We start from the raw sequence: 25063 nt of genomic DNA on the forward strand, positions 1-25063 counted from the left end.
AGAGAAAGTACCCTGGATGCCCGACTGGGGAATCAAACCCAGGCCATTTTTGCTGTGAGGTGCTGCACCGTGTCACCCTGTTAAATAATCGTACTTATTCATATTTATGCATTATTGGAATTCACTATTAATTAGTAAGAACATATAGATGATTACTTCATCCTTAACTTCTTTTAATAATGTCAGTGCCTCAGTTCATACAAGTCACAGTATGTAAAAGAAAAAAATGGCCTTATACATGGTACCCATGTGTATCATCCCTGTAACATCATCTCATCTCTGTGTGCGATCTTTAGGACTGTGGTCTGCAGCTGACGGACGAGGAGGGTCACCGCTGTTACCCACTGGAGGGTCACCTGCTGTGCCACGCTTGCCACCTTCACAGGTTAAAAGCATCCGGACCCTCCCAGCACCCACCCAGCTACCCGCTTCACGTCACCGAACTGTGAACACACGTACGGGCACAAGAAGATGCTGCGGGGCTGCTGCCAGGGGCAAAACGAGGCTCAAAAACGAGTCGGAGCGAAAGAACAGACTTTTAAATGTTCATCGTCTGAACTCGTGCATCATCGTCCTTCTGCTCTCGATTAATCCCGCAACCGCAGTATGAAGCCGTGTAAATCGGCTCAGACGTGACCTTTAACCCTTGCCTGTTGCAGACCGATCCCTGAAAGCGCTCGATGTGGAATTAGTGCATATTTGACTGGCAGCGTGATAAGTAATGAGAGAGGAGAAAACGTCACCCGCGGCCCTTCACTGAGAATCTCGCACTTATCTAACAGTATCGCTCACCGCCGACGGGTCGCACCGTTAACGTATACGTGTATTAAATTTTATATTTGTACGTGTGTGATGTCACATCGATAAGAAATGGAAACTCTCACATGCTGCCTTAACATTTCATATTTAAAATAATAACTCACGTGCACAATCCTCCACCTACCACAAGTGTAGTCACTCAGGACGGTGGTATACTTCTAAAGAAGCAAACGTTGGTCACCAAAAATGCCCGACTGATTACATCTGGTGTCACTTATGAATCGTGTACATGTGATGTTTTTGGCCCAAGTATTTCTGTAATTGCTTAGTGTCGAGTCGTTCGTTTTTATCAAGGTCGGTTCTGCTAACTGTGGGCATTTTTGTGTTTTAATAACACAGAGACATTTTTAGCACCTCTGTGTCGGTTCTGAGCTCTAATGCGTCGCTTTCCCGGCAGTGGTTTGTCTGGGAGGAAACAGACTTGAATCGTTTGCAGCTGTCGAGCATTAAACGCTGAGCAGAAGATGTCTGCTGTATTCGCTGTCCGTGCTGATGTTGTTTTTGGATGATGGAGGATCTGACGTTCTGCTGAAGCTCGGTGGTGCTGGTCTCACCTGAGCTCCACATGGACGTGTGCCGCTCTGTTTAAGATCGCAGACACCGACGCCAACCCTGGAGTCACGGCAGCCAAAAACCACACAGTGCCTCCATTCTGCTGTCCGAACACATACAGGAGTCTCGACCCAACGATCATCATTTATCACACTTGCTGTGGAGTAAACGGTTCCATTCCGACATGAGAAATCCGGTCTTGCTGAGGAAGTACGTCACAGAACAGCGTGGTAACAGCGTAGTTACAGCGTAGTTACAGCGTAGTTACAGCGTGTTTGCTCGAGAATAATAGTATAATTTTAGATTCAGCACAAATGCACAATATTTCCTAAATCATTCCGCGTTTATTACAGTGTGTTATTATGCATAATAAAGAAACTACTATTTTCCTAGAACACGACGTTTTTGTACATAAACACTGTTAGCTTCGATTATCTGCTTTCGTCAGAGATGATGCTGATCTGTAGCTTTGTTTTTCAGTCTAGTTCTCAGAACGCATATCTTGCCTACTATTACCACTATTTTTGTATCGTCTCAATTTTAGATATTTCCACATCAATAAGAAAGTAGATTTATTTATCTGAACATGAAAAAGGTTTAAAGTTATTTAATGTATTAATAAAATGAAGCGTATCATTTTAACCGTAGATGATATAATCTCCTTTTTTAAATAAAGAGGTTTTGTGGTCCATTTAATCTGCGTATGTGAGTGTTTACTCTGTCTGAGTTGTAATAATCAAAGGAAATCTTTCTTTATTTTCATTACAGTTGCAATAAAAAATATTTTACGACCTTACCCCCCACATGGTGATGTGTATAGAATTGAATGAAATTCTTCAACAAGACGTCTCAGTGAAGAGATTTTATTGATACATACGAGCAATTTTGAGAACATAAATCAACATCGATTTTGACTTGAGATGAGTCCATGTGCATTATTATTTAACCCCCCAGCCTCAGTACTTGGTGGAACATTCTTTTGCCTGGACACCTTGACACAAAAGCTTCCAGCCATTGAGGCTTTTGTGAGCAGCTTCTCAGTTTTTAGTTTCACCACACCTTGAACACTTGAATCTCTGGTTTGTGTTTATATCACACATCACACCTGAAGCAGATGAAGCCTGGTTATTGAGTCCCAAATGGTTTAATCATGATGTAACCCAACTTTAGGTCCTGCAGACTAACAGTGGGTTTTAAGATCAGCAATATTATGTAGGGGTTGAATAAATGTGACATTGTATTACTACTCTAAAATACTCCATCATTCATTTTGTTTCTCACTGCATTGTTCAATTGATAAAGACGTAATTAAAGCACAAAAAAAATCGAGTTATATATTTTTATTTATACAAGATGTCACCGCTAGAATCAGTGTAACTATTACAAGTGTGTTGAACAGTTCAGCAGCTTATAGCAGCTAATGCAGCTGTAAAAGCAAAGGCTGCAGAAGAATTAATGGTCATTACTGCTGTATTTCTACTGATGTCTGTTAAAAGGTAAAGACGTAATTAATATCTTGCTAACTTCTATGCTTCTTCACAATTAAAAGCGAATCTTTCGTCAGGCACACGAACGGCTTTGTTCAAGCTTTTGAAGAGCACCTGAAGGTAGCATTAAATTGCCCCTTAAGTTAACGAGCGATGATTTTGTTTTGCTTCTGAGTTTCTAAGTGGTTTTGGATTCACCGCGACTCCGACCAGGATGATGCGGTTAGTGTTGAAATAAATAATAAATTGGTGATAAATTCTAAATTTGTCCAAACTTAATGTAGCCGTCAAACTTTAATGTTGCTTTAATTTAATGCTGCCTTCAAGTGGTCTCGTAAATTGGGAAAAACTCTGGATTTTGATTAATTATCAAACTTTAAACATGTTCCACCCTTAAAAATAAGTAAACAAAACTGAATCTATAAAAAATACTGTTGTATTTCATTAATTTTGTGAAAAGTTTGGTAGGTTGTGACTTTCTGCGAACAGTAAAAGTGTATGAATAGGCAATATTAATGCAATTCTCTTGCTGTTCTTGCTTATATTTTAAAGAAGAGTGATAGATCTTTGTTTCTTTTATTATAAATATGTATATATATATATATATATATATGGTAGTTATTGTTAGTTTGTTTTCCCGGACAAGCAGTCAAACGAAGTGAAATCGTTACTAGTGAACCATTTGTATGAGCTTTCTTAGAGCACATGAATGTAGCAAAAGGTTCTAGTTCCAGGACATTAGCTGCATGTTTGGATCTTTCCTTGAGTATAAAAATGGAGTTTGGCAGCGGTGGGATTCGAACCCACGCCTCCAGAGAGACTGGAGCCTAAATCCAGCGCCTTAGACCGCTCGGCCACGCTACCATACAGGAACACGCAGAGCTAACAGATCAGATTTCTCTCAGTCAGACTCTCACTGGCTTTACCGCATAAAGCGCTGCGATACTGAACAAGAGAAGCGAATGTAAAGAAAAGAGATTTAAAAAGATTTTAAAAAACTCGTTATAATACAAACTTATTCAATGTAATATTGATTTAATTCTGCTGTGAGTGCGACACCAACACCGGCTGTCGTCATTACTGGTTTACTGACGCACCACGTGGTCACGTGTTCTCTCAAGTAAACACGATACTGGTTCTGCTGGTGTATTAGGGGCACTGTTAAATCATGTATTTTTAATTTACGATTTCCAGAATAAAGTCCAAATGATTTCGAAAATAAAGTCCAAATGATTTCGAGAATGAAGTCAGAATCAGAATCTTTATTTCGCCAAATACCAGATGTACAAGGAATCAGGTGCCGGTATCAACATAGTATATACATCAAATTAAATAGTAGAAAGAGGAACACTAAATATAAACACAGAATAAACAATACAACATCAACATAAACAGTACAGCATCAGACAGTGCAATGACTGACAAACTTCAAGTAAACAATTGTGAGATAAAGATTATAAAATAAGCTGCATATGTGCATTGACTGTATGATAAAACCATGTTCATTCTGTTAAAGTGGAGTGATGTGTGAATAGTTGAAAAGTCCAAATAATTTTGAGAATAAAGTCCAAATAATTTCAAGAATAAAGTCCAAATAATTTCAAGAATGAAGTCCAAATACTTTAGAGAATAAAGTCCAAATAATTTCAGAAATAAAGTTCAAATAATTTCAGAAATAAAGTCCAAATAATTTTGAGAATAAAGTCCAAATAATTTTGAGAATAAAGTCCAAATAATTTCGAGAATAAAGCCCAAATGATTTAAAAAATAAAGTCCAAATAATTTCGAGAATAAAGTCCAAATAATTTCGAGAATAAAGCCCAAATGATTTAAAAAATAAAGTCCAAATAATTTCGAGAATAAAGTCCAAATAATTTCGAGAATAAAGCCCAAATGATTTCAAAAATAAAGTCCAAATAATTTCGAGAATAAAGTCCAAATAATTTCAGAAATAAAGTCCAAATAATTTCAGAAATAAAGTCCAAATAATTTAGAGAATAAAGTCCAAATGATTTTGAGAATAAAGTCCAAATAATTTTTAGAATAAAGTCCAAATAATTTTGAGAATAAAGTTCAAATAATTTAGAGAATATTTAATATTTAGGTAGCACTTGAGTGTAAGATGGTTTTGTTTGTGTCGAGGGTTAAAGTGGCATTAACTCAGACAGGCTGTAGAAAAACATTTTTCCTAGATGTCAGATCTTTCTAAACCAAAGCCAATATGGCATCTTACTGAACTAAAAATGTTTCATTCTGGTTAGAAAAAAGGAAAATAAGACGGAGAAAAGCTCAGACTGGGAGTTTTGGTTTGGATTTGAAAGACAACCTGGACAACAGTGTTTGAATGCTAGTAGAAGTTAGTACTGAACGAAGCGTTTTTATTGGGACATTCTGAATCGTTCTGTACCAGTTCTGAGTTCTGAATGTTTACTCCACAGTGTTATTGCTCCGTATCACGCCGCGAGCTATTACGCACAGTAATCAGGGTCCGGCACGCAACCGACCCCATTCCCTCTGCCCAAGCGAAGCAGAGATAGCCGCAAGCCCGGCCCTGATGCCAGATAACCGTCATCCCAAAGGGTTTAGCTACTCCAGAATGACCCAGCGGACTGGTCAAGGCTCTACCCATGTGAGTTTAGAGGTTGGCTTGGAATGGAAAGTGGACTTGTTCTTTTTAGGCTGGCACTGGACCAATGTAAATAAATTAGGATTCTGTGAACTGTAGAAATACAAATAATGTGTTTTAAACAGGACACGAGGCCTTATAATTTCTTTATTATACCAGTGAGCTGCCTTGCTGCCTACTACCTACCTGATCAGCTGCCTCAGTAGAGAGGATTCTAATGAGACATGGAACTCACGAGGCAGATTATTTAGACGCTCTACTTATACAGAGATTACACCGATTACATCACCACAGTTTTAGCTCACTAAGCTAACACAGTTAGCCTCAGGATGTTCAAACCGACAGACTGAGGCGGCACAACTCGCCAGCACGCCACCTAACGTCTCCCTCCGTGTACCGGAAACGGTTAAACTGTCCCTGACAAGCTCGAATTTACAAATACACTCACTCACTTTCTCAACCACTTATCCAATTAGGGTCGCAAGGAGGGTGCTGGAGCCTATCCCAGCTTTTCAATGGGCACAAGGCACACAGTGACACCCTGGACGGGGCGCCAGTCCATCGCAGGGCAGACACACACACACACACATTCACCTATAGGGCAATTCAGTGTCTCCAATTAACCTGACCGCATGTTTTTGGACTGTGGGTGGAAACCGGGGCTCCCGGAGGAAACCCACGCAGACACGGGGAGAACATGCAAACTCCACCTGGGGATCAAACCCAGGACCTTCCTGCTGTGAGGCGACAGTGCTACCAGCAAGCCCCACACTCGTGCACCTTTATACAAATTAAAAATCAACGAGAATTTATTTACATTTGAAAAGAACTCCGTTGGTTGCTCCGCATTTGTCCGCCATTCAGTTGTGCTGCACTGAATGTTGGGATTGCCTTGAGCGCTGAGGAGGCGTCGGACGCTCCCTCATCATTCAGTCAGATTATCACTCAGAATGAAGGCGCCTCAGTAGGAGCATTTTAATGAACCTAAGAATTTAGACACGCCCTCTTCTCGGGAGTGTAGGATGACGTAAAATGCGTTTGTGTAAGGAGATCACTGGGTTTTCAGACACACCCATATTGTAGGTATTTTATTTAGCTTGGCACTGTTGGTTCAAGGGTTGACACAAAGTTTTGGGGGACTTTAGTCCTCTCCTTGGTCACTGTCTGTGAGGAGTTTGACCCATACAGACTCCTTATTCCTCAAATCTACTTAAAATAGACAGAAGGTGGATTGTCTTTTTATTACACCTTCAAAATGTGCCTATACGATCAGCATAAAGACCTAAGTGACCTTGATATGGGTCAAATAAGGTCACTTACGTCTTTATGCAGTGACAACTCCACATATGCTTGGTTGCATCACCTGACATAAGTTGACCCTGTAACTGTAGGTCAGTTCAGACTGACCCAATAATAACATTCATCAATATTTTCAGTCAGTAGGTCTGAAACAGAAAACCTTCACATTCACTTCATCCACTTTGTGTTTACCATAGGAATGAAGTTCCAATCCCCAGTGGGACCTTTTTCTCAGGTCCTTACTGCCCGTCAAGCCAAACGCCACCCAGCTGTACTGACCGCGAGTTATTATCCATGTACTGATGCTGACCTTTGCGTATCTTGCGCAACTGGTGGGCCGTGGGAACTGGTGTAACGATCTCTGAGGGTTCCCAGTGCCAGAACCGGGCAGTGTATAAGTGCAGCGAAGTGGTGAGTGTGAGAATAAAGTATTTGGGCGGGACATAAGTAATGGTTTTGGGGTGTACGGGGTGCAGATGGATTGCATCGTTAAAGAAGTGAGTTGTTTGTTTTGGACTTGTCAGCAGGTCAGACGAAGACTAATGACCAACAAAATCAGAGAAATGAGACATTAGAATTTCCCTTTTTATAGAATTTCCCTTTTTATAGAATTTCCCTTTTATTTCCCTTGTTTCTACACTCACTGTCCATTTTATCAGCTCCACTTACCATATAGAAGCACTTTGTAGTTCTACAATTACTGACTGTAGTCCATCTGTTTCTCTGCATGCTTTGTTAGCCTCCTTTTATGCTGTTCTTCAATGGTCAGGACCCCCACAGGACCACCACAGAGCAGGTATTATTTAGGTGGTGGATCATTCTCAGCACTGCAGTGACACTGACATGGTGGTGGTGTGTTAGTGTGTGTTGTGCTGGTATGAGTGAATCAGACACAGCAGCGCTGCTGGAGTTTTTAAATACCGTGTCCACTCACTGTCCACTCTATTAGACACTCCTACATGGTTGGTCTAGCTTGTAGATGCAGACTTTTAGAACCCTGTCACTTAAAACTATAAATTAATATGTCACCTGTTTGGCCTTTTTAAAACTATATTGGTTGCCTCATATTGCTTTAAAGTGGCCTGGGTGGCACAGTGGCATATTAGGCTATCCCACCACTGCTGAGATCTGGGTTTAAATCTCAGTGGTGCCATCGGTCGGCCGGACATCTTCACAGACACGATCGGCTATGTCTGAGGAGTGGAGGGATGGCCAAAGTACTGCAGTGGATTGGTGCCCTGTGTAGGGCAGTGGTGTAATTAGGAGCTCATGGGCCGCAGTGCAAAAAAAAACAAATGTCATATATTCCATATATATCAGTGTTTGGTATATATTTCCTGTTTGGCTTGCCATAATACATGCATAATACGTGCAGCCAATGGGGGGGCAGTGAGGTGGGTGGTTGAGTTCATGTTGTGGAGGGCCCCCCCCTGCTATGGGCCCCAGTGCACCTGCCCCCCCGAAGTGATTTTAATAGAAGCAAGAAAACAGTATGTACAGTCGGTTCACATTTCAGTACAAGCACCACAGATGACGCATGAGGACTTGAGAGTATTTGTACATCACATTTTCCAATACTGTTAGTTTTATTAACCTCTTTTATCCTGGTCAGAGCCGTGGCATGTCCGGTCCCACCGGGAAACGCTGGGTTTAAGGCAGGAATACCCTACGCCACTGGTGTAGGGTGTAGGGTGTAGGGTATTCCTGCCTTAAACCCAGCGTTTCCCGGTGGGACCGGACATGCCACGCCATGACCAGGATAAAGGGGCTAATAAAAATAACAGTATTGGAAAATGTGATGTACAAATACCCTCAAGTCCTCATGCGTCGTCTGTGGCGCTCGTACTGTATTGTGCACCGACTGTACATACTGTTTCCTTGCTTCTATTAAAATCACTTCAGTACAAACTTCAACTCGCATGTCCCTGAACCGAGCCTAATAAAAAATATATCTGAGTTAGGATGGAAGTAAGAAAGACTCGTTGCCAGGCAACTGTCTCCCGAAGCCGATTTCTCAATGCCCGTCTGCTTCAGAACAAACGTGTTTTCTATCTGCTAATAGTCTCACTTTATTGCTTTGTGTGTTTGTCAGGATTAATGAGAGGCTGCGAGCTGAGTTATAATAGACTTCACTATTATCACGTCACACGGTATCCGCATCCTTCTCGTCCTGATCACCATGAAAACAGACATGGACGTGATGTGTTCCAGATGTTTGCTTTTGATTTCCCTTTTTTTTTTAAAAGAAGCTCTAAGACTGTGTTGTAGCTGTAGCTTGGGACTAGACAATAACAGAACCAGTGTGACTTATGACCTTATGTTCCACTCAAGAGTACTGGGAACTGGAGCGATTTGCATTCCAAGAGACAGATGTGACGACACCTGGTGGTCATTAGTGGAAGCTTCGTTCCTTTTAGAAGAGCAGTAAGTAGGTGATGTTCAAGCTGAGGTGTTTATGAGGGGGCCTGCATTTTTTGACATAAGTAGGACCCTGCTAAATTCACTGACAAACGTGCTTAAAAAGACCTTACAGATGGATTTACTGGCTTATTTATGATGCCCCTGGTATAAAAGAGTGTAAGTACGTACCCGCCTCATGCCCAGCGTTTCCAGGATAGGTTTTAGACCCACTGTGACCCTAATTCGTGCAACCCTAAAGCACGAACATTTATCCATTCATCTTAAACGAATATTTTATCCTGGACAGGGTTGCGGTGGCTCTGGCGCCCCCTGGAAACACTGGGTAGAGGAAAGCAAGTCGACGTAGTACATTCATCACTCACTCACACATTCAGTCATACACTCATATCTAGGAGTAACTGAAAGAAGCTAAAACAGACTCTGCCTGTTCTTGGAAGTTAAGAGGAAACACATGTGGCGAGAACATGCTAAAGTTCTTACAGACAAGTAACAATTAGGATAAGCCAAAAGAGTGAAGAGTGAAAGATGTTATATCAGCAAATTGGGGAGAGATGGGGGTGAAGGCTCCATAGCATTGCCCAAGCGCTTTGGCCATCCCTCCATGCCTCAGACATAGCCGATCACAGGACCACCACAGAGCAGGTATTATTTAGGTGGTGGATCATTCTCAGCACTGCAGTGACACTGACATGGTGGTGGTGTGTTAGTGTGTGTTGTGCTGGTATGAGTGGATCAGACACAGCAGCGCTGCTGGAGGTTTTAAATACCGTGTCCACTCACTGTCCACTCCTACCTAGTTGCTCTATTTTTGGTTGGTGGACTATTCTCAGTCCAGCAGTGACAGTGAGGTGTTTAAAAACTCCAGCAGCGCTGCTGTGTCTGATCCACTCATACCAGCACAGGATAACACCAGCACTCATACCAGCACTAACACACCACCACCATGTCAGTGTCACTGCAGTGCTGAGAATTATCCACCACCTAAATAATACCTGCTCTGTGGTGGTCCTGTGAGGGTCCTGACCATTGAAGGACTACAGTCAGTAATTGTAGAACTACAAAGTGCTTCTATATGGTAATTGGAGCTGATAAAATAGCTTTTTCTAGAGCCTGTCTTTCAACATATAATAATAATAATAATAATAATTTCCCAGACAGATCTATAAACAGTTCTTCTCTCATGTTTTCATTTCAGATGGAGTTAGATAGAAAAGCCCGACTCTAGATCAGACATCAGAACACAGGTAGATTTTTCTCATGTTGTTTATTTATAACCTGACATCTTCCATATTTAGACACTTACTCTGTGTTAGAAATCTCCTCTAATGGGTTCGTGCTGGGTGGTTTAGAACAGCTCCGGCTGGAGGGTTCCAGAAATCCCAAGGGGGGGTCGTGGGGCAAGCAGGGGGCCTGTGAAGCATGGTTTTGTATGTGTGTGTTCCGTGTGCGTTCAAGCAAAGTTCTTCTTAATGAAATTGATGAGGCCGTTGGTAGAGGAGTCATGGGAGCCGACCTCGGTGGTGTCCTGCAGCTCCGGCTCGATCTTCTTGGCCAACTGTTTCCCGAGTTCCACCCTGAACACACGGAGATTCATCAAATTCAGTGCTCAGATATTCTAACAAATATTTTTTTATTTAATATTTTCTTTATGCATTTTCTCCCCTTTTTCTCCCTTTTTTAGCTCGTCCAATTGCCAGATTGTGTCATGCTTCCTCTCCACCAATGATTGAGGAGAACGAAGCTAACCCACGCCCCCTCCGACACGTGGGCAGCAGCCGTATGCATTTTGTCACCTACACTTTGACGAGTGCAATGCGGATCAGCACTGTGTACGGAGAGACACACCCTGACAGCACTCTTTTCCCGTCTCAGTGTAGGCGCCATCAATCAGTCAGCAGAGGTCGTAGTTGCATTAGTTATGAGAGAGAGACCCCATCCGGCTTTTAATATCCCACCCCTTTCTGAACAACAGGCCAATCGTTGTTCATGTGGTTGCTCAGCCCAACTGGCAGGCAGAGCTGAGATTCGATACGATGTATTCGAGATCCAGCTCTGGTTCCAGCGTGTGTTTTTACCACTGCGCCACCTGAGCGGCGTTACCAAGTATTTATTTAACTGTATCGTCTAATTTATAATCAGCGGAGACACAAAGCATCATTACTTATTATTAATATTTTCAGCTTCTGTATGAGGATTTGTTTTAATGTTATGCTGCATTTATGTTCTCCACACTTCCAGGATATGACTGTATACCTATAAGGTGATTCTTTAGCCATTAAACCAGGGATGTCGAAACTGTCGCCGGCTCGTGGGGTATTTTAGCAGTAAAATTAAAGTCGTCCCTCTGTTAAGCAGGTTTTAAAACAACTGCTTGAACTGTTTGAACTCTGGGGGGCGCTCTCGCATAAAACAAATCTAAAACTCTTCCCGTCTCTCTTCTCTCAAAACAGTAACGTTACACCTACATTAACGTCCCCCAGTTTTTGAATAAACGTGAAAGCTAGACTTAGAGTGCAAAGGATTTCAGGTGCACTGGGAAAATTAATATTTCATAGTTCATATAGTTCAGAGGGAAGTGGGTATGTTTAATTTAAAGAAGTATAATAATCTTCCCATTAGGATTATAAACTTGTGAGTGAAATGGGCAAGATCTTAGTCTACACGACACTGTGGACCATAGATCATCGGTCACTCCAATAAACAGGAAGTGGAATTGTTAGTAATCAGGTCGGCCTGTTATATTTTTATTTGTTTTATTATAAGACTCTGTGGCCCCGTGTTTGCAGCCTCCATCCATGGTTGTTACAGGGTTTACTGTGACTTGTCCTCTGAAGGTGAAGGTGCAGCTCTGTTTAAACTGCACTTCACAATCATTATCCGCACCTGATCAGGCGTGACCATTTCACCCGGGGGCGACTCTTTATAACGGGCCTTTGTACCTCAGCTCATTACTTGGTTCTCACATTTCCTACCTGTCTGTCTGTGTCTCTTTGTTGCTTCTTTAGGTTCCCACTGACCTGCGGTCTTTTTACCTGGTTTCCCGAAACTCAGTTGGTGGTGTGGTATTTTTGTTTGTGGTGTTCCCGCCATTGATGGGTGTCACAGAGTCTGTGACTCGAGTCCGAGTCGCACATAAGTCACACACACAGCGACTTCAGACTCAACTCGGACTCGTTTCAAATGACTCGGACTCAACTCGTGACTCGCAAAAAATGACTTGTAGATAAAAAAAGTCAGCAACATTAGTTACATGTGACAATTATATATATATATGATCCAACATCATTCTGATCGTGTCATTTTCTGCTCTCTAATAATAATAACGCTCCGGCCATTTTAACCTGCAACGCACGCAATGTGTAAATGTTCCAGCCAGCTTCTGGCGTAGTGATGAAGCGTCGCTCCCTACTCCCTCCTTTGGATTGGAATCTCACTAAAAATGGTGGAATACCCTACGTAGTGCACTTCACAGGAACAACCGGGGTGAACGGAACGCTCCTACAGAATCGGCGCTAATGGTTGGAAGAACCGCTTTCTGAACCAATCAGAGCTTCTGATTGTAATTGTTAGTAAGAATTGCTGTTATTTGCATTTATTCAGTTTGCGTCACACAGATGACGTGGTAATGAAACGCTCGATCGGCTTTCTAAACACTTCCTGTTTTACTTCACGACCGGGAAAAGTTTGGAGGCTTTTAATTATAAGCACATTTACAAAATAACGGATTCTGTTCCTAATGGGACACACGCTTATAAATGTAATAGCATCTGGAAGAACAGAAGCTCAGGTAAGCAGCGGTTATGGATTTTTTTTGCTGTGTTTTGGATTTTGGCCACCGATTTATCGCGCTTTTGTTTTGCAGTGAAAACAAAACTTATCAGTTTAAGCTTTTAACTGGTACCGAGGAAAGTAAAGGCACGAAGTAAAACGGCTAAATACGTCGTTAATCTGTTGTTGTTTTTTATCTGAATTTACAGATTGTGTATGCTCTGAATGCAAGCTGTGTCCTAGTGATGTGGCAGCTTTCTTTCTGGTTTACAGAGTTTCCCTGTGTTGGTTCTACAGTATATCGAACACTTGAGGTGATGCTCACTGGTGGATTGAGTAGCTGGAACGGTGGAAACACAGCTCTCCTGTTTTCTTCTCCTGTCTGTTTTGTAATTTCTGGTGATTAAGTAATTCTGGATTAAGTGATTGTACCTCTTTGGGGTGTACTTCTGGTTACTCGATTCTCACATAGCGCTTCAGGCTTCAGCGTCTTCGTATTTAACTCTTATTATATTGTTTATTCATTGTCAGTTATTATTTTCTCAGTTTTTGAATTCAGGGCTCTTTAGCTACAGTATTGTTCTGTCTTGGTTTAGTACTTTTGCAATTGGGTTTGACCCTTTAACACTGCAGATGCGCTCACCACCCTATAAAGTCCATACTTACCCCCACTGGTCAAAACTGTTGATCTCCCACATCACTCCCTGGATGAAGATCTTATGTTCGTACAGCGCTGGAATAAAACAAAACAACACAAGTTCACATGTGACTGTTGATCAAGCCGAATCAGTGCCATTTCAGTCCCCAGCACATTATATGTATAAATGTACACTGATCAACCATAACATTAAAACCACCTCCTTGTTTCTACACTCACTGTACATGTTATCAGCTCCACTTACCATATAGAAGCACTTTGTAGTTCTACGATTACTGACTGTAGTCTATCTGTCTCTCTATAGCTTTGTCACCCCACTTTCATGCTGTTCTTCAATGGTCAGGACCCCCACAGGACCACCACAGAGCAGGTATTATTTAGGTGGTGGATGATTCTCAGCACTGCAGTGACACTGACATGGTGGTGGTGTGTTAGTGTGTGTTGTGCTGGTATGAGTGGATCAGACACAGCAGCGCTGCTGGAGTTTTTAAATACTGTGTCCACTCACTGTCCACTCTATTAGACACTCCTACCTAGTTGGTCCACCTTGTAGATGTAAAGTCAGAGACGATCGCTCATCTATTGCTGCTGTTTCAGTCGGTCATCTTCTAGACCTTCATCAGTGGTCACAGGACTGTTGGCTGGATATTTTTGGTTGGTGGACTATTCTCAGTCCAGCAGTGACAGTGAGGTGTTTAAAAACTCCAGCAGCGCTGCTGTGTCTGATCCACTCATACCAGCACAACACACACTAACACACCACCACCATGTCAGTGTGTCACTGAAGAACAGCGTGAAAGGGGGGTAACAAAGATATAGAGAAACAGATTAACTACAGTCAGTAATTGTAGAACTACAAAGTGCTCCTATATGGTAAGTGGAGCTGATAAAATGGACAGTAAGTGTAGAAACAAGGAGGTGGTTTTAATGTTATGGCTGATCAGTGTATATAAAAATAACTTTAAATGCGTTCTTTAATTGAGCAAACTGTCCTGCATGTTGATCTAATTGCAAATTTAGAATATATAATTTAAAATGTTCATTAAAACTCCCTATAACTCACAGTATTTAACATCTGATTTGAATAGACTTTTGAATTTCTCACCAATAAGCACTCCGAGGGTGAACGGTGTCAGCTTCTTAAAGATGATAGAATTTGTTGGTTTGTTTCCTTGGAAAACCTGTAACAGAGACATTTATTATTTCAGTCGTGTGCTGTAGATACACAGGAACAGACACAGCAGCTACTTCTCAAAAATACATACATATATATACTGTATATATATAGATAGATAGATAGATAGATAGATAGATAGATAGATAGATAGATAGATAGATAGATAGATAGATAGATAGATAGATAGACAGACAGACAGACAGACAGAAGACAGACAGACAGACAGACAGACAGACAGACAGACAGACAGACAGACAGATAGATAGATAGATAGATAGATCCATCTGCCACAAGCATTTAGTTCTAAACATTATGCAACCAGCAATGACAATAATCACAGATATGATTGACTGTGTTTAGAGATCTAAACGCACAGTTAGAACTGTTTTGTTAGTTTCTTTTGTTTTTAAACATCATATTTTTTAAAAACTGCAAAATGTTTCATAATTTTGTACAACACACGCTGTAAACAAACGTTCAGCATCTCTAAACATTTTCAGGAGTTTTGGTTTGTCTTCATGTTAATTAAAACACTTTGAAGTGGCTGTATACACCTCAGCACTAGAGGGCAGTATACGTACACTATAAGTACACATCAAGTACTGTATTTGGACACCTGACCATGACCTTGTTGGACGTCCCGTTTGAAAAACTTAAACAAAGTGACCTCTGTGTGATATTTTTAGCTATAACAGACTCTTCTGAGAATGCGTCTCACAACACTTAGAAGAATGTCTGTGGGAATTTGTGCTCTTTCAGTCATTTGTATGGCTGAGCCCTGATGCTGGTTAATGTTCCGGTTCATTCCAAAGCTTCTGAGCGGGGCTGAGGTCAGAGCTCTGTGCAGGACACTGGGGTTTCTTTAAATCAAGTTTTTTCCTGACGTCTATATAGAGCTTGCTTCATGCTGGAACATGCTAAACTGCTGCTCCATTATATAACTGATTTATTATACCTGTGAGCACTAGGGGGCAGTATATGCACACAGTACACGTTCTGTTACAGGTAACTTCTCACCTTGTGGGGAAGAATCTTCTCCAGTTTCTCTCCACTCAGTCCTCCAGCTTCAAGCTCCTTCTTTGCTTCTTCTGTCGTCTTTCCTTTCATCAGAGCTTCAGTCTGGGCCAGGAAATTAGCCATCAGGATCTACACTCAGAAAATCACAGATAGATAGATAGATAGATAGATAGATAGATAGATAGATAGATAGATAGATAGATAGATAGATAGATAGATAGATAGATAGATAGATAGATAGATAGATAGATAGATAGATAGATAGATAGATAGATAGATGATAGACAGACAGACAGACAGATAGATAGACAGCAGTGTGTAGGTGCTTCCTGTTATCATGTAAATGATAAAGTTATGACATGTTATTAGAGATGTAATACCTTATGGTGCAGGCTGTTTCTGATGGGGTTCTGAGTCTGGGCTGGGATGAGGAAATCAGCAGGAACCATACGAGTTCCTTCAGAACAGACAGAACCGTTAATATCTTATACACACACACACACACACACACACACACATACGTCAAGGGAAACTAGGCCAGTGTTTTTACTCTGGAAGGGGATTTACACAGATATTACCCTGGTGAATGAGCTGGTAGAAAGCATGCTGCCCATTAGTGCCAGGCTCTCCCCATACGATGGGTCCGGTGTGGTAGTTCACCTGCTTTCCATGATTGGTGATGTACTTCCCGTTGGACTCCATGTCACCCTGGACATGACGATAATATTAAATATCATTTATTTATTATTAATCCATCCACTCATCCAGCCATCCATCTATCCATCCATCCACTCATCCAGCCATCCATCCACCCATTCACTCATCCAGCCATCCATCCACCCATTCACTCATCCAGCCATCCATCTATCCATCCATCCATCCATCTATCAATCCATCTATTCATCCACTCATCCAGCCATCCATCCACCCATTCACTCATCCAGCCATCCATCTATCCATCCATCCATCCATCTATCCATCCATCTATTCATCCACTCATCCAGCCATCCATCCACCCATTCACTCATCCAGCCATCCATCTATCCATCCATCCATCCATCTATCAATCCATCTATTCATCCACTCATCCAGCCATCCATCCACCCATTCACTCATCCAGCCATCCATCTATCCATCCATCCATCCATCTATCCATCCATCTATTCATCCACTCATCCAGCCATCCATCCACCCATTCGCTCATCCCACCATCTATACATCCATCCACTCATCCATCCATCTATCCATCCATTCACTCATCCAGCCATCCATTCTTCTATCTATCCATTCACTCATCCAGCCATACATCCACCCATTTAACCTCACACTCAACCAAACATCTAGTCAGCCTTCTTCCTTCCTCCTTATTTTCTTCTTTAAATCCATCCATTCATCCATCCGATCAATCAACATTAAAATGAGAAATCCACCTGCTGGAAGTAGGCAGCGAAGCGGTGCATGTACTGGTCGTAGGGCAGTAGGCAGTGCGTCTCCGCCTGAAAGAAGTTTATGTACCAGACCCCCAGCATGGCCAGAAGAACGGGGGCGTTCTGATCGAGGGGAGCTGTTCGAAAATGAGTGTCCTACAAGAAGGGGTGGTACAACAGGTTTAATGTTATACTTTATTGTTTAATCGTTGAGATGATTGATCTTGGAATAGCGTATTCCATTCAGTACCGGCGCATTCACATGAGAAGCGGCACAACAGCTTTTGCGCTGCTGTGCCGTTACATCCTATGATGTGTGACGGGGGTGCAGAAAACTTATTGTAGTAAAACAGCGAGTAAAGAATTTGATTAGTGGAGGAACTTATGAGTTTAGTGCTCCTGTGTCGTTCTTTTAATACATTAAACCACGTTAAGCTTTATTTTTAACGATAAGCGTTTTAGACTCTTGAAAAAAGCTGAACATGTTGAGTTACAAGGTACCACTGTAATGTGATTTATAAAGGGATGAACACCCACCATCCAGTGAGCTCCAGCTAACAGTTTCTCAAAGTTCTCATAACCTGAAATAGAAAAGCATTATAATGAAGTCACTTCAATACATAAATGATACTGGTGTGACCATTAAAAGAAGAAGCCGTGATGACCCGTATCTGTTACGACTTACCGATATGCAAAGCAATGGAGAGTCCGATTGCAGACCATAAGGAGTAGCGTCCACCAACCCACTGCAAAGCAGACGATTACATTATAGGATTTGGAATATCAGGATAGGAACTATCATTACCCCTAACATTAAGCATCTCCCTGACCGTCACATGCACGATTATTACAAAATAGGCATCGCCGTGCACATTTTTAAGGGTGTGGTCATAATGTTTTCGCTCATCAGTGTATTATTATAAGCTTTACTTGATTTTTATAAATTGTGGTATTTTATTTTCATATAAACTTCACAATTACTCGTTGACTTTAATGGTGAGGCTTAAGATGGGTGACTTTATCAAGCTATCCTTGACTACCAATCTGCACCAATCGGGTTCATATGGGGATTCGAATCGTGCACGGAGAGTCACACACTAATCTCCATTATCCCCCGTCTCTGTGTAGCGCCATCGATCAGCCAGCAAAGGTCGTACTTGCAGCCGTTTTAAGGAATCCCTTCAGCTCTACCTTCCCTGATAAAGCCAATTATTGCTTTTAAAGGTGAGAGCTGAGATTCGACCTCGTGAGTTTGAAATGTCAGCACTGATGAGGTACGTGTTTTTTTTCTATTTTATTTCTGCATTTTCTCCCTTTTTCTCCGAATTTATTGTAGCCAGTGCTGAGGCCCTTGATGGCCTCTGACACACGTGCCCTCCAAGGCGTGTGCGGTACACTGACCCCTTCTTATTTGCACATTCTTTGGTGGACCGGTGCATGAGGCCAGTCTCGTGCATGGAGAGTCACACATTGATCTCAACATTCCTCCACTTTTGTACATGCTCCTCAGACTACTAACCAGGGTCCTTATACAGCCTTGAAGACCTTGCCCGCTTTTTAGTTCGGTCTTTTCCCACCTGGTAGACTAGTGGCCAATTTTTGACTAGTGTCTAGGGGGCGCCAAATCGTGCAATATCCCGCTGTGCCACTTGTGCACCCTTTTAATTATCATTCTTTTTTTATGCATTTTCTCCCCATTTTCCTCCCGATTTAGCGACTCAATTTTGTCTTCCGCTGCTAAGAGATACCAGATTGCATCCGAGGAGAGCACTTTGCTGTACACGCCTCTTCTGACATGTGTACAGCCCTCCTCTTCTCGCCCCTGCATTCTGCACAGGCGTCTCTTCCGCCAATCAGGGTCCTTACACAGCGTATGAAGACCCACCCACCCACACATAGTCCGGCCCCGAGTTTTTCAGAATCTCGGCGCTGGTGTGCTAGCGGAATATCCCACTGCGCCACCTGGGCGCCCTAATTATCATTTCTGTTAATGTCCAGTTACTTCCAGCTAATCAGTCCTGACTGGGAGGACAGGGCACTTCAGATGGGACATGTAGACGTGTGTACTGTACGTTCAGTCGAGACACTGTAAAGTTCACACTGTCGAGACCCCGCTCCTGAAATATCAACAATGTGACTAAAACTAGCCCCTCAACCTTTGAAGTGACCCCATTTTAGAGTGACCTTTCGGCGGATAAGTTCACACTGTATTTATACCACAGAGTCGCTCCGGGAGAGGAGATTCTGATACCCTTCAGCTGCTTATGTGCAGATCCAGCCGCCTACTTCACAGGTCAAAACACCACGCTATTAATATCCTTCAGCTCAGCGCGGTACAGTAACGCAGCATTAAACACTCAACATGCACACACGTATACTTACATCCCAGAACTCGAACATGTTCTCCAGGTCAATACCAAAATCCTTCACTTTAGGCTGAGGGGTAAAAAAGTCATTTAAAAAGTCATTTAAGTGTGTAAACTGTTAGACGTGTGTGTATTATTTCTGAACGTGTGTGTGTGCTCTTACACCGTTGGTTGAGAGGGCGACAAAGTGTTTAGCCACAGCAGATTTCTGAAAAACACAGAAAGTGACCACGGGTCTGTCAGAAAACCTCGTGATATCTCTACACAGATGCATTTTACATCATCCTTCTCTCCTGAGAAGAGGGCGTGTCTAAATTGTTAGATCCCTTAAAATGCTCCTACTGAGGCGCCTTAATTCTGAGTGATGATCTGACTGAATGACGAGGGAGCGTCCGACGCCTCCTCAGCGCTGAAGCCAATCCCAGCATTCAATGCGGCACAACTTTTCTCACAGAAAATGACAAACACGGCGGATGAATATAATGCGGAGCAACCAACAGAGTTTGTGTACAAGTGTCATTTATTAAATTCAATGTATTAAATTCGGGCTCGTCAGGGACAATTTAACTGTTTTCGGTACACGGAGGGAGACGTTAGCTGGCGTGCTAGCGGGTTTGAACGTTCTGAGGCTAACTGTGTTAGCTTAGTAAGCTAAAACCGTGGTGACGTAATCTCTGTCTAAGTGGTGCGTCTAAATAATCTGCCTGTTCGATGTCTTATTAGAATCCTCTCCACTGAGGCAGCTGATCAGGTGGGCAGCAAGGCAGCTCACTAGGTTTTCAGACAGACCCCATATGCACTCAAGCCTGAGGATAGAAGGATAGAAACTAGCCAAGATTCCTGAGAAGTCAGGACTCACGTCTTTGGCAGCCTGCAGGAACCACTCCTTGGCCGACTCTGCGTTGGTGATGGTCTCCTGCGTGGTGAAAGTCTGAGAGGAACAGAAGAGGGTTTGATTATCAAAGAGAATAATCAATACAAGATACGGTTTTAGGTAAAGCTCTGGAACAACTAGGTGACCGATTTATCCTGGTTGGAGTCACAGTGGGACAGGCCAGTAACATTCACTCACATCGTTTCAGGCCCCAGATTTTCTTCTTCCTCAGCATGACTTTATTTTACAAGCTCTACACCCCTGATCATTACCTTTGAGGCGATGATGAACAGCGTGGTCTCGGCGTTGAGCTCCGCCAGCGTCTTGGCGATGTGCGTGCCGTCGATGTTTGAGACGAACCAGGCGCGCGGTCCGCCTTTGGAGTACGGCTTCAGAGCCTCGGTCACCATCAGAGGACCCTGACGAACACACAGAAACGCATGAGAAACATGCTAATATACATGTTAACATTCTTAACAGTAGTGTGATTATACTGTATAAACATGTGGGCAGCTCCACATAAAGCAAAGAGACATTGAAGGGATGAAATTTAAGTGAAAGGAAATAAAGAAAAGTGTAAAGAAGGCAAGTCAGGGACAGGCAAGAGGAGGGGGAAGTAAGAGGGGAAATGCATAAACATGAAAGAAAATAAAAATAAAGTAACGGAAAGGATTAAACGTGGATTTCTAAGGCACAAGGTGTAGCCCCACGCCTGCAAAAATTAAAAATGAAGCCAAATTGCAGGATGCTTAACCAAGGTAGAACAAAACTGTGGCTAAAAAGCCACAAACAAAAAGGAGTGATGGGAAAATAAAGATTAAAACAACACAACCGCATTAAACATCCACAGCCCACAACTGAAAAAGCGGATAGAAAAGAGAGCAAAAATGAAAACTGGTTGTCACAATAAAGGTTCGACCCATACGCCTCTGACTACCAAGTTGTCGAGAAAAGAGTTAAGAGAGGAAACCCAGAACAAGCCGGGGACGGTAATAAAACGAGCCGGACCGCCGCCCAACCAACTGGAGCAGCTCACGCCCAGCATGGATCCAATCATGGAGTCCACACCCGGAAAGGACCCTCACGTCGCCTCTAGAAGCCCGTCCAGGCCAATAAACACCGTTCCACTGACTGGGTTCCCCAGAAAAGATAAAGAGTGCCGGCATCGTGGTTTTACATTTACATTTTCGGCATTTAGCAGACGCTTTTATCCAAAGCGACTTACTGTATACAGTCTAAGCAATTGAGGGTTAAGGGCCTTGCTCTAGGACCCAACAGTGGCAACCTGGTGGGGTTTGAACCAGCAACCTTCTGCTTACTAGTCCAGTACCTTAACCACTATGCTACAACTGCTTTAGAGAGGAGCAGCAATTTAATTTAATACAGAGAGAAACCAGCACATCAATTATTTGCATCTTCGTGCCCCCTCTGTCAGCCATAAGTGACATGGCAAATGGGCATAATTCTGTAGCTCGTGCCCACCAGCCAATCTCCATGGCACAAAGCTAGGAAAAAGGAAAAGATCAAAAAGCAAAGGAAGGAAATGAAACTTCTTATGAAACAGCTGGATTATAAAGCAGACATGTTGTGCGTACCAGGTCCGAGCCTCCGATGCCGATGTTCACGATGTCAGTGATGGATTTCCCTGTGTAGCCTTTCCACTCTCCACTGCGCACTTTCTACAACGAGAAACGTAAACACAGACTAAACAGTTGTACATTTTTCTACAAATAATTAAGAAGCCTGTTTAATATGATGATGCATTATATAATACCCACATGACAAAAGCCCTTCATCTTCTCCAGGACCTTGTTGACCTCAGGCATGACGTCTTTCCCGTCCACGTTGATGGGTGTGTTGGAACGGTTTCTCAGCGCCACATGGAGAACAGCGCGACCCTGAGGGTGACCAGCAAGACAGGAAGTCAAATTTGGCAGGTGTAGCTAATTACACTCATGCGATTAAGGACCTTGCTCAGGGACCCAACACTGGCACCTTGGTGGTGGTGTGGCTTGTCCCAGCAACCTTCTAATTACTAGTTCAGTACCTTAATCACCTCAGCCCCACTCAACAGTTCTGGAATGAACCGGAACATCAACCGAGGCTTTGTTAACATTAGTGCCCAACCATGCAATGGACACAAATCCCCACAGACATACTTGAAAGCCTTGTGAGAAGCCTCCTTAGAAGAGCGGCTGTTAAATATGAAAAGATCACATTGAGGTCACTCTAGTCTGATAGCATTTGTGGGGTTTTTTAATGGGACGTCCAGCAAGCTTGTGGTGTCCAAATACTTTTTGATTTCTGTGGTTTTGGGACTGAATAATTGAGAATAAGGAAAATAAAGTAACAGAAAGCATGTGAAAGTGGATTTTAACCTCTGTGAAGTTGATTTTTTCGCCGGAGAACATCCTGTCACGAGCTGCCTCCACTCCACGGGACTTCGCCTGGAAACAAAAACAGATTAAGGTGCTTCAAGGAACAAGGTTCGAACTCCAAAAACTGATCAACATGCTCACAACATGCTCGACATTTAGCTAAATTACCGATTTAGATGTTTTGAATCCAAACAGAAAGTAACTGAGCCACAAGGTATTGTAGCTGGACCAGCTGCCATGGAGATCAATGGGGAAAGCTAGGTTACAGAATAATGTCCCTCTGCCTTGCCATTCATGGAGGCACTGATGATTGATGTGTCGGTTCCAGTGGCGTAACTAGGAGCTCATGGGCCCCAGTGCAAAAAAATTTCAACTCTCAACAAATTTCATATATATACAGTGTATCACAAAAGTGAGTACACCCCTCACATTTCTGCAGATATTTAAGTATATCTTTTCATGATGTCGTCATGGAGGAGTGGAAAAGCATTCCAGTGGCAACCTGTGAAGCTCTGGTAAACTCCATGCCCAGGAGAGTTAAGGCAGTTCTGGGAAATAATGGTGGCCACACAAAATATTGACACTTCAGGAACTTTCACTAAGGGGTGTACTCACTTTTGTTGCCGGTGGTTTAGACATTAATGGCTAAATATCGAGTTATTTTGAGGGAAGAATAAATTTACACTGTTATATGAGCTGCACACAGACTACTTTTCATTGTGTCAAAGTGTCATTTTGTCAGTGTTGTCCCATGAAAAGATATACTTAAATATTTGCAGAAATGTGAGGGGTGTACTCACTTTTGTGATACACTGTATATATTGTCCTAGTAACGTTAAGTGGGTTACACAGATTCCCAAAATCCCTCGCTGTGCACTCACTGTATATTTTGATTACATGTATTCTGATATTTCATTGTCTTATGGTTATTTTAATATCTTACTTAACAAAAATATTGTCGTGTTTTTACTTTCGTTATCGCCGCACTTTACCGCTAGCATTAGCCACTTGCTCACCTGGCCTCTGCGAGTGCTGCTCGTCCGGCGGGAATGCTACGGGTCTTTTGCTGCATGCGGTGGTGGAGGTGTGGGAGGGAATAAAGGCACACGCCGAGGTAGATTCACTTTTACTGTTTAGTCAGGACTTCAATGAGCGTTACAACACTTTAGACTGCCAAGTAGCTCCAGCACCCGAACTACCTGTTGGGTTCAATTCTGGGGCCGTACGGTGAGTCTCATATCGGAAACTAACTCACTACAGAACGTCCGAACGCACGTGTATAAACCGGGTGCTGCATTCTGATTGGTTGAGCTGAATGTCACTCACATATCGCCGCTACATTATATCTATTGTAATATAATAATAACGACCTGGCTGGCGATTGCAGTGCGGCGGGGGGTTGAGTTCATGTCGTGGAGGCCCCCTTCCCCAGCCATGGGCCCCAGGGCCCCAGTGCCCCTGCCTCCCCGGTAGTCACGCCTCTGGTCGGTTCCTCCTAACTGACAACGTGTTTCTGGTTATCACGGTTTCTTACTTACAGATTTGCCGGCTCCTATGTTGGCAACCTGCTCTTCTCTTGAAACTGTGATGCCGGGCTTGATCCAGTCCAGTTTTCTGCTGGCATATGTCCCAGAGCTGACATGACGGCCCTTTTCCGGAGCCTGTCTGGGCACGGGCTGCGCCTCTTGGTGGGGTGTGTTGCCGCTTGTTTATTGCTGTCCCTAGCTCGTTCTGGATCTGAACAGCTTCCATATTGTGACAGTTTTCATTTCTGCTCGATCCCTGTTCTGTCCACTTTCTCCATCGTGGGCTGTAGATGTTTGTGTGTCCTTCACTGGTCACTTTCTTTCTGTTACTTTGGCCAACGCTTTAAGTTTCCGGTTACCCCTCTTTGTTTTGGACTTTTAAACCACAGTGTTGTTGCAGCATGGTTGAGCATCCTGCAAAGTGGGTTCATTTTCAGCCTGTTACATTCATTCATTTGTTGTCTGTTGCCAGCGCTTCATCCTATTCAGGGTCGTGGTGGGTCAGATACACTGGCCAAAAAGTAGGAAACACCCTGGACAGGTTGCCAGTCCATCACAGGGCAAACACACACACACACACACACACACTTAAAGCAATTTTGTATCTCCAATTAACCTGATTACACACCTTTGAAACCAGAGCGGCCGGAGGAAATTCACACAGACAC

At 42.8% G+C, this 25063-nt stretch overlaps 2 protein-coding genes and 1 non-coding gene across 5 annotated transcripts in view; 1 reads left to right on the forward strand and 2 right to left on the reverse strand.

The window, feature by feature from the left end:
- The window catches only part of wtip (WT1 interacting protein), a 43389-nt gene extending 41322 nt beyond the window's left edge, over positions 1 to 2067 (forward strand). For all 3 annotated transcript variants that reach the window (XM_063004880.1, XM_063004878.1, XM_063004879.1), the window contains one exon: positions 297 to 2067. In XM_063004880.1, coding sequence (XP_062860950.1) covers positions 297 to 449 — 153 coding nt within the window. In that variant the 3' untranslated portion in view covers positions 450 to 2067. The remainder of the gene's footprint in view (positions 1 to 296) is intronic.
- A 1573-nt stretch (positions 2068 to 3640) lies between these two features.
- trnal-uag (transfer RNA leucine (anticodon UAG)) lies at positions 3641 to 3722 on the reverse strand. The gene has a single exon. It is a non-coding gene; the product is annotated as a tRNA-Leu (tRNA).
- Positions 3723 to 10451: 6729 nt separating this feature from the next.
- gpib (glucose-6-phosphate isomerase b) overlaps positions 10452 to 25063 on the reverse strand; it is a 17372-nt gene continuing 2760 nt past the window's right edge. The window contains exons 3-18 of the mRNA XM_063004888.1: positions 22870 to 22938; positions 22270 to 22389; positions 22087 to 22170; positions 20764 to 20910; positions 20477 to 20548; positions 19781 to 19825; positions 19634 to 19687; positions 17937 to 17997; positions 17789 to 17832; positions 17255 to 17407; positions 16403 to 16532; positions 16205 to 16281; positions 15825 to 15953; positions 14736 to 14811; positions 13639 to 13705; positions 10452 to 10778 (exon numbers count right to left, since the gene is read on the reverse strand). Of these exons, the coding sequence (XP_062860958.1) occupies positions 10655 to 10778; positions 13639 to 13705; positions 14736 to 14811; positions 15825 to 15953; positions 16205 to 16281; positions 16403 to 16532; positions 17255 to 17407; positions 17789 to 17832; positions 17937 to 17997; positions 19634 to 19687; positions 19781 to 19825; positions 20477 to 20548; positions 20764 to 20910; positions 22087 to 22170; positions 22270 to 22389; positions 22870 to 22938 (1452 nt within the window). The 3' untranslated portion in view covers positions 10452 to 10654. The remainder of the gene's footprint in view (positions 10779 to 13638; positions 13706 to 14735; positions 14812 to 15824; positions 15954 to 16204; positions 16282 to 16402; positions 16533 to 17254; positions 17408 to 17788; positions 17833 to 17936; positions 17998 to 19633; positions 19688 to 19780; positions 19826 to 20476; positions 20549 to 20763; positions 20911 to 22086; positions 22171 to 22269; positions 22390 to 22869; positions 22939 to 25063) is intronic.

Source organism: Trichomycterus rosablanca, chromosome 11 (genome assembly GCF_030014385.1).
Source record: "Trichomycterus rosablanca isolate fTriRos1 chromosome 11, fTriRos1.hap1, whole genome shotgun sequence".
Classification (NCBI taxonomy): domain Eukaryota; kingdom Metazoa; phylum Chordata; class Actinopteri; order Siluriformes; family Trichomycteridae; genus Trichomycterus; species Trichomycterus rosablanca.